General features: G+C 45.2%; 1 protein-coding gene across 1 annotated transcript in view; it reads right to left on the reverse strand.

The window, feature by feature from the left end:
- Nucleotides 1–10,253, reverse strand: part of SERPINA9 (serpin family A member 9) — a 16,823-nt gene that overhangs the window by 4,714 nt on the left and 1,856 nt on the right. The window contains exons 2-3 of the mRNA XM_019642452.1: nt 5,638–6,288; nt 364–637 (exon numbers count right to left, since the gene is read on the reverse strand). Of these exons, the coding sequence (XP_019497997.1) occupies nt 364–637; nt 5,638–6,288 (925 nt within the window). The remainder of the gene's footprint in view (nt 1–363; nt 638–5,637; nt 6,289–10,253) is intronic.

Genomic DNA, 10,253 nt, shown 5'->3' on the forward strand with positions numbered 1-10,253 from the left:
TTTTTGTTTTTGTTTAATTTTATGGAATCATGCCATGGAATTAAGTATTGAATTGGCTGATAAAGTGAGCTCTGCTAGCACAGAATAGCTACAGTGATATAATAGGGACATATTAGCTACATGGCCTTGGGCAATTCACTTCCCCTCTTGGAGCCTTTGTTTCCTTAGCTGTGAATGGGAGTGGTAACGTTCCTCATCCTTCAGGTGATTGTGAAGTTCAAGTGAGGACACATATACAGCACCAAGCTCACTGTCCCACTTTCAGGAGTGATTATTCAACAGCTGCTGTCCCAGTCTTTCCCCCACCCTTGGATGTACACTGTCGGCTGCCTCAGGCCCCTGTAAGTTGACACAGATGCCCACCTGATCTTGAGTGAGTGGCTCCACTTCCTCAGTGTCCTGGATGACAAGGCCTGTTCCAGCTGCCCCATCTTGTCCTTTTTAGGGAGGACAAAGAAGGCCACGGTGTCTCCACTGTAGTTCATCTGCAGCACTGAGCAGTTCAGCTCCGAATCCACAGCAAAAGCAAACTGCTCCATCTGATGCATCATTGGGACCTTCACAGCGGTCCTCTTGTCCACCAGGAATGGGTATCTTTTGCTCGTATACAGAGGGTTAAAGGGCTTCTCCCACTTGGCTGACACAAAAAGAGAAGAAGTCTTTATGTCACAGTGCAATTAGTGAGGTGAAGACAGCAAAAACGGTGAAGTAAGGGCCTCTGACAACTCTCTCCTCCATAAAAGCAATAAGAAAATGGCCAACAGCGGTTAATGGAAATTAACCAGATGCTGTCAGCAACTGGGAAAAAATTTATTTAGGAAAAACAGCTAAATCTTAGTAAGAACAGTGAACTTCATGGTATTTTAACATGCTTTCATTCCATTCCCCACACCCAGCTCTTCAGTAGCCTTGAAAAATAATAGCATGAATTTGCAGTGAATTCCAGTAAACTGACAGGCACTAAAGTTAAAAAATGGGCTGGAATCCTTTCAAAGACTCATTCCCAAAGAATTGTCATTATTCGAGCTGTCTTGTGCTTCCCTGAAAGACCTCACTTGCAAAACTCTCTGTATTTGATCTGACTTGGAGCTCAACTAATGCAAAAAGCCATTTCCTCAGGGATAATTAGTCAAAAATAGTTATAGGCAGTGATAAATTTTGCAGCTGCCTCAGACAATGGATAACAGTTGGGGAAAACAATTGACTAATCAAAAAGCTTAACAGGACAGGCTGGGGGTGATGGTGGGGGTGGCATCCACAAAAATGACAAAGTAAGGGCCTCTGCACATTTACCCTGTCATAAAGGCAACAAAATAAACTGTCAAAAATAGTCAGCTTTTTTGGAACTCAGGAAATTAACTTAAGGCTTACAGCAACCTGGGAAAAGTTTATTTTTTAAAAAATGGCTGAATCTTGATGAGAACAGTCAATGTTGTAGCGTTTTAACCTGCACTAGTTTCATCCTTCACTCTCTAGCTCAGCAGTTGCCTTGAAAAATAGCAGACTGTATTCCCAATACCAGACAAAGAGGAACAGAGCTGGAGAAATTTCAAAGCCTCATTCCCAAAGAATTATAATTATTTGACCTGTCTGATAGTTTCCTGGAAGACCACTCTTACAAGGTTGATTGGAGCTCACTCAGTGCTAAAAGCCTTCTTCTCTCCGGGTCAGGGAGTATTTGTTAGAAACAATTACAGGCGAGTGTTTTAGCTTCATGGTTGCCTGGATGAGGATAACAGATGGGACAAACAATAGACTAACCAAAAAATTTAAAAAGAAAACTGAGAAAAAAGATGTCCATAGAGACTTTAGAAAGTATACCCTGGGCATTTAGAGACTGTATGCATGTGTAAAGCTGTATGCATATTTGAAAAAAAAATATGAAAAGGCTGTAAGTTCTTACCTCTGGCTGATGTTGAGGGTCTGCAGAAACAGAAAGTGGGGGGCTGAATCAGAGTTAAATCTGCCTTGCTGAGTGTTGATGGCCTGCCCCATAATGGACACAAAAACCCCCTGCAAAGACTGGGATATTTATTTGTTGCAGACATTTAAGACATTTCTGCCCAATCATAGCTGATTACTTAACTAATCAAGAAGAGACTTCTGTGGCCACACATGACCAAGTACAGACTTTAAAAAATTCGTTTAAAAAATCATCAAATAAACAATTACTGCAACAAGCAACAGCAACAACCCTGGGGTGGGGATGGGGGTGGGTGGGTAGAATCTGGCTTTCGGAGTTGCCACATTACATTATTTTTAAAATCCAGCTTTTACAAAAACACATGAGGTTTGAAAAGTAACAAAGCATGGTCAATACACAGGAAAAAAACAATCTACTAATATCAGAAATGAAAGAAGGAACACTACTACAGATGCTAAACATTAAAAGGAAAATAAAGGAATACTACGAACAACTCTATGTCCACAAAGTTGATAACCTAGATAAAACAGTTCAATTCCTTGAAATACACCATTTGCCATAACTCACATAAGAAGTAATAGACAATGTGAATAGGCCTATATCTATTAAAGCAATTGACAATGATAACTTTCCAATACATAACACCAGGTCCAGGTGGATTCACTGGTGAGTTCTACCAAACATTTGAGGAAGAAATGATACCAATTTTCTACAATCTCTTCCAGAAGAAAGAAGCAGAGAGAACACTTCTTAATTCATTTTATGAAGCCTGCATTACCCTAATACCAAAATCAGACAAAGACATTAAAAGGAAAGAAAACTACAGGCCAATATCTCTCATGAACATTGATGCAAAATCCTCAACAAAATATTAGGAAATCAAATCTGCCAAGGTATAGAAATTTGTCAATTCTGCCCAATTTGATTTATAGATTTAATGAAGTCCCGATCAAAATCCTAGCAAGATATATTGTACATATCAACAAACTGATTCTAAAGTTTATGTTAAGATGCAAAAGACCCAGAACAGGCAACACAATATTGAGGGAGAAGCATGAAGTTGGAGGGCTGACTCTAACCAACTTCAAGATTTACTATAAAGCTACAATAATCAAGACAGTGTGGTATTGGTGCATGACAATAGACAAATGGATCAATAGAACAGAATAGAGCTTAGAAATAAACCACATGAATATAGTCAACTGAACTTTGACATCATATGCAAAATAACGAATCTACACACAGGTCTTTACACCCTTTGTAAAAATTAACTCAGTGGGGGTTGGCCAAGTGGCTCAGCTGGTTAAGAGCTCGCTTGGGAGCGCCAGCTCTGAGCAGCAGGGCTGCGGTTCGGATCCCACATTGAGGGCCGGTGACACTCGCCCTCTACAGCTAAGATGATGAACAACAGCTCGACCTGGAGCTGGGCTGCTGTGAGTCGCCGGCAATGGCGTAGGCTGCAGCGGGGCTGCAGTGGGCTTCTGTGAGCTACGTGAGTGGCCGGCAGCCAGTGTGAGCGGCCGGCAGCCGGTGTGAGCGGCCGGCAGCCGGTGTGAGCTGCCGGGAGCCGCTGTGAGCAGCCGACCAATGACCGGTGACCGATTGCCTCACCTGGATAGAGCACAACATGGGCCAGTGAAGCGACGTCCTCCACAACTAGACTGAAGAAAAAAAACAGCAATTTGTCTACCTGTCTGTTCCCCTTCCCTGATTCCCCCAATGCTGTTCTCCTCCCCGCAATTCCCCAATAAAATCTTAAAAAAAAAATTAACTCAGTGGATTACAGACCTAAATGTAAAACACAAAGCTATAAAATACCTAGAAGATAAAATAGGAGAAAACCTAGATGACCTAGGGTATGCCGATAACATTTTAGATATAACATTAAAGGCACAATTCATAAAAGAAATAATTGATAAGCTGGATTTCATAAAAATTCAAAACTTCTGCTCTGAAAAGGCAATGTCAAGAGAATGAGAATGCAAGCCACAGATAGGAAGGAAATAGTTTCAAAAACATACACCTCATAAAGAACTGTTACCCAAAACATACAAAGAACTCTTAAAACTTAACAACAGAAAATAAACAACTGGATTAAAAAATAAGCCAAAGACCTTGAAAGGCACCTCATCAAAGAAGATATAGAGATGGCAAATAAACATATGAACAGGTGTTCAATATCATATGTCATCAGGGAAATGCAAATTAAACCAACAATGAGCTATCACTATACACGTATGCAAATGGCCAAAATCTGGACCGGTGACAATACCAAATGCTGACAAGGATATGAAGCAACAGGAACTTGCACACTCTGCTGGTGGAATACACAATGGCACAGACGCTTTGGAAGACAGTTGGTGGTTTCTTTCAAAACCAAACATACCCTTGCCACATAATCCTGCAATCATGCTCCTTGGGATAAGGAATTCTGTGAACACATCACAGAAACACCTGCACATATTCTATGATTCTAGTTATATGAAATGTCCAGAATAAGCAAGTCTATAGAGACAGAAAGTAGATTACTTGTTGCTGAGGAAAGACCAGGCTTGAGCAGTGACTCCTAGTGGAGGGGAGGGTTCTTTTCGAGATGATGAAAATGGTTTGGAATTACACAGTAGAGGTATTTGCACAACCTTGCGGATGTACTAAAAACCAAACCCCATCGAACTGTATTTTAAAGTGGTGAATTTTATGATTTGTGAGTTATATTTCAATAAAAAATTAAATTAAGTTAAATGGAGCAACATATATTAAGTGCAGGAAACTTAGTAGGGGCTTGAAGCGTATTAATTGTTTTTTTCTTCTCCTCCCACTTTGCATAATAGATGGATAAATGGGTGGAAGGATGGGTAAATTGGTGGATACAAGGCTAGATGGACAGATAAATGGGTGGATGGGTGCATGAAAGGAGGGAGAAAGGAAGGGAAGGAGAGAGAGGAAAGGGAGGGAGGGGTTGTGCAGTTGCGTCCATGGTAACTCTACCTGGAGAGTTCAGGCACTTCAGCCACAACAGCCCTATGAAATTGGCTTTATCATCCACCCACCCAGTTAGCATAAAGGCTGGCTTGTGCATCAGGCACTGAATACTTAACAGGCCTTTTAAAGCAACATCTCTTGGACCATGGAGTGAGCAAGGGGCAGAGGTGGCATTCAAACCCAGGGTTGTCCAACATTAAAGCTGAAGCTCATTCTAATGAAAGTGTCTTTGTAAACTGTGAAGCTCTAGACGGATGTACAGGGGATGTGAATGACAGCTCTACTGGCCTGTCTGCACCTCCACACCTATGAAAGTGCTCTTTGAAATTGCTTCTTACACTGGGGTGTCGGAGTTCTGCGTTCCTCCTCTAAACCTTCAGGGGGCAGTAGGGCAGCTACTGGTGGCAAGAGATAAGGTCCTTTCTCCCAAGCTAATTTCCAGAAGACTTTTCCCAGGGGCTGCCCACTGAGCCCAATGTTAGCCCCTCAGGACACATAACCAGGCTATACAAAGACAGAACTGAATGAGCCCCCATTGTCATTGACAAATTGAAGCTAAGAGAGGGAACATGAGATGTCCAAGGTCATGCAGCCAGCTTGTTCCACAGCTAGTTAGAACTTAGGCCTTCCCACTGCTCCTCCCTGCTGTCTAGGGTTTGTCTGGCTTGCTTATTTGACTCGGGGGGAAAGCAACAGAACATTACAGTCAATATCAACTCTCGGAGCCTTACCTTTAAAGAAAACGTGGTTCACCAAGACCATGGCGGTCAGAGGTTCAAGGTCTTGGATTAGGTCTATAATCTTCCCTTTGGTCTCCTTCTCCACATATCTGTTGATCCTCTGCCGGGCAGTGGAGGGGTTGGAGAAATCTGTAGAAAAGACTCTCGACTCATACAGCGTCTTGACATTGTCCAAGAAATTTCTCTGCAGCTGTAGCTCCTTTTTGATAAAGAGGACACTCCCCATCTTCAAGTCCAGGTGTTTGTTGGGGACACTGAGTGAGTGAACCAGATGCTGGAAGCCCTGATGAATGGTGGACTCTGGCGTGTGTGTGAGGTTGAACCCCATGCTCTGAAGGATCTGGGTCTTGGTGGCCGAGTGGGCCCCGAGGGAGAGCATGGCCAGGGAAGTGGAGACGCTCATGGGGGAGAAAAAGATGTTCTGACTTGGGGTCTTCAAAGCCAGCCTCCGGTACAGGCGAAAGGCAAAATTGATGTTGCTGGAAGACAGCTGAGAGGTGGGGGTGCTCTTTGTGGGGGAAAGTCGGGGGGATCCTCTGCTGGGGGGACAGGATGGGGACACACAATAGATTGGCACACAGAGGCTAATGATGACTAAGAAAACTCGATAAAAAGAAGATGCCATCTTGGAACAAAGTAAGTCTGCAAGAGAGGAAAAGAGCCATCAGGAGATACAAGCTGAGGGTCCATCCCCTTTACCAGAGACTTTGCAACACTCCACACCCTTAGCAATTGAATGGGACAAGCTGGACAGTGAACAGAGCGGGTTCTGTTATATAATCTCTTTCGAGTTTCACGATAACCCCCTGATGTAGATATTGTTGTCTTTGTTTTACAAATGAGTATACAGGCCTCAGAAAGTTTATGTAATTTATCTTAGGTCACACAGCTAGTCTGTTGTGCCTGCAACTCAAGGTCAGGTCTCAAAACCCAAATCTCAGATTCCGTGTTGTTTGCTTTTTCTGCTTTGTAGGCTTATTTTTAAAGAAGTGAAATAGTGAAACCAGATTGCAAAGTGCCAGAAAATGGTATCTTACCCCTCGGAGATCCCTCCCTTCTTTGTCCCTTCTGTGTAAATCTGATCATTTTCTCACTATGATCAGATCTACACAACATACCGGTAGATGCCCAGGGTAGACATCCCCAGCCACAGGCATTTACTGGCTTGTTGATGTCCCTCAAAAAGGGGAGACAAGGTCAGGAGTCTGTCCTGGAACTGGGTCCTCCAAGGACCCTGAGTGCGGGCTGCTGATGAGCTCCTACCTGTAGCCACACCTGCCTGCCCCCCACCTCCCCCGCCAGGCCTTATTCAGCAAGACTGTGGCATCAGGGAGGTTTTAGACTAAATGACTGAAAGGTACTTGGAGACTAGTAGTTTTGGAGTAGGAGAGGATTGGGCTTGCACCCAGATCTGACATTCAGATGGGTGTTTTTAACTTCTCTGAACTTCAGTTTTCGTTTTCTGCTATGTAACATAGGATGATTATCCATACCTCCTAGAGCAGGGGTCGGCAAACTGCGGCTGGCGAGCCACATGCGGCTCTTTGGGTATGTTCCATCTCAAAAGTTTGCCGACCCCTGGAAGAGCCAATCCTGTCCCTCGTGACAATTTAAAAATTATTTGAGAGCCATAAATGAATTTTTACATAATCACCATTCTGTGAATAATAGCCTTTAAAAATTTTATAAATATAACTATGATAGTTTTATTTTCAGTTTCAATTTTACTTCAGAGCCTGTGGCTCACAAGCCGCAGTTTGCTGACCCCTGGCGGCTCTTCCATCTCAAAAATTTGCCGAGCCCTGCTCTAGAGGATCGAATGTGATCAGGTCACTTGTCTATGTCATGCCCATTCTAATGGAATGGCCACATTCCCAACGACCTCTGTTGAAACTGAATTCATGTCGAGTGAGTAGTACTTGATTATACCAGGTTATGATTGAAACTAGAAGAAACTATATGAAGAATATTTTTGGTACAATGAGTAATTCTTTGGGGGGAAATTATGGCTGTCTCCATTTCCATTTACTGGACTGGCAATTTTTGTTTTATTGTTTTGTATCTGTTTGTCTGACTAAAGTGGAGTTTTCTCTCTAAGTTACATTCACATATATCACGGATGAGGTTGGACAATTAAGTTTGCAAACTTTTCACTGTGTAAGTGCACAGTGGAAAGTCCGCGAACTTAATTGTCTGAACTTTTTTTTGGTATATCTAGCTATCCATCTACTGGACTCTTTATCCGCATGTCCTAAACTGACCTCCTAAACTATCCCTCCCCCTGAGTCTGCTCGTTCTTGTCTCTTCTCCAAGGTGGTCACATTACCCTGCTGTCACCCAAGTCAGAAGACTGACCACCGCTCTGCATTCTTGAGTCACCCTCCTTCCCCACACCCAGGACGTGGCCAGCCATTCTTCCTTCCTGAGGCATCTCCAGCCCCACCTTCTCTCCACCTGCTTGCCCTTCTCTTGGTCCAGACCCTCTGCATCGCTTCCCTGAACGGCCCCAAAGGCTTCCGGACTCATCTCCTTCCCTCCAGCCACGTTCCCTCAAATCGATTTTTCTCCCGGTTGCCGAAGTGAAATCCACCCGTCTGTCTCTGCACAAAGACCATCTCTTGGGGGAGAGAGGCCCAATGCTCTGTGTGGCACATGCCCTCTGAGAGTTGGCCCCTTCCCCTCCCTTCAGCCCCACTGCCCACCAGTACACCCATCCGCAGCCCTTCTGCACTCCGCAGCAATGGCCAGCCGCTCATATCCACCTCCCCTCACCCGCCTCCGCACTCCCCAAACCCCACTCTGACACAACACCCGCTACTCCTAGCACCACTACGCCTTGGAACAAGCTGATTCCTCTCCGGAGAGGCCCCTCCCGTCGCTCATGGGAAAGCCCTTCTTTCTCACTCCTGAAAACGCTACTCAGCCATTTACCTCCGTGAAAGGCCCCCCGACCTCCTTCCCTGTCGTGACTCCATCACTCTCACTCCTCCTACTTCTGAAACTCGATTCACTTCTATTACTGCATGGATTGTCGTGGACTACATGTATGTCTGTCTAATAATCAGTAAGTTCCCTGAGGAACAGACATCATTTATTTAAAATTCATGCATTCGATACATTGAGTTGGACAGGTATAGGCTTTATATGAGGTGTTGGGGCTCCAGTGGCGGACTAAAATCGGGGTCCTTGACCTTCAAGGGCTCATTGGGGTGATGGACAATCAGGCAGTATCACCAGATATGAGAAGTGCATGTGATGGGTGAGTACAGGCTTTGGGCAAACCTCTCATGGTGAAACGGCTTCTGCGGGAAGTGACTGCTGGTTAAGACTTGAAAAATGTTAGTAAGGTGACGGGGACAAGAGGAGAAAAGAGGTTTAGGCCAAGAGAACTGCCTGGACATGGTAGGTCTGAAGAACAGAAAAGTGTCCACGAAACAGAACCTGAGCCCTAGAAAGGCTGGGTGGTGAGAGACAGGCTGCGGAGATCAGAGGCCTCGTGCAGGCATCTACAGACTTGATTCTGGGCCGTCGGACCCACTGAAGGGCTGAGGCAGAGGACTGCCTCAATCCCAATGGAATTTTCAACGACCGTTCTGGGATCTACATGTGTCATCCATTGCTCTACCCATCTCCAGCCCATTACAGCGCACAGTATCGGGGCTTAATAGACACTTGGTCCGCTGGCCTGAGATAGAGAACATTTACACCAGCATCAGAACCAGGGTGGAAGGGAATGATGGAGCGAGAAATGTAAGGCTAAAACCTTGAGTTTTTCCCATTTGATGAGTTCTGTGATAGGCTGGGGATCTCCAAGAAGCCATGTGAGAATGTGGGGTCTGCTGTGCTACCTGGGTAGCAATGACTGAGCAGCAGCACTAGATCTTGACAACCAACCGAAAGTCAGAGCATAAGAGCAATAAATCATGTTTAAAGAATGCAGGCTTGTGCAACTGCCTTTGCATTGTGTCACCTCCCTGAGTCTCACTTTCCCCATCTGGAGAAGAGGGTGGCTCCAGGGAAAAGCGAGAGTCTGTATGACACCCACCATGGTATCTGGCACACAGCAGGCATGAGATCAAAGCTACTTCTCCTCTTGTGATATTTCATTCTTCACTGGGAAGCAGGGTGAAGGCACGGGCACATCCCTGGATATGTGTGACTGTGAGAAGCAATGAGGTTGCAGGAAGAGAATGCCAGCCATGCCCTAGGGGAGAGGAGACACTGCCAGGCACAGAGATGGGGCGCCACAGAGCAGCAGGGTCCTGTACCCAGCTCTGGGCAGGGCCTCCCAGGGGCACCTGCTAACACCAGCTCTGCCTCCCGGAGGGTCTACCTCCCCATCAGCAGACATGGCTTTGCTGGAAGACATCTGACTCCATACACCAAACGCTGCTGAGGGGAGGCCTGCGCTGAGCAGGGGAGGCCTGTCTGAAGCGGTCATCCCTCAAGGAGTCACTAAGGACTCATGTGACCTTAGGCAAGTTGCTGATTCTCTCTGGGCCTCAGGGAGGTGGCCTTAAAGGGCTCCCTTCCTTGACGGTCTGGGCTGTATGTCCATGGGCCTTAAGGACTAGGTCCTTACACTCTTTTTTTTTTTTTTTTTTTTT

Source organism: Hipposideros armiger, unplaced genomic scaffold, assembly GCF_001890085.2.
Source record: "Hipposideros armiger isolate ML-2016 unplaced genomic scaffold, ASM189008v1 scaffold_69, whole genome shotgun sequence".
Lineage (NCBI taxonomy): Eukaryota > Metazoa > Chordata > Mammalia > Chiroptera > Hipposideridae > Hipposideros > Hipposideros armiger.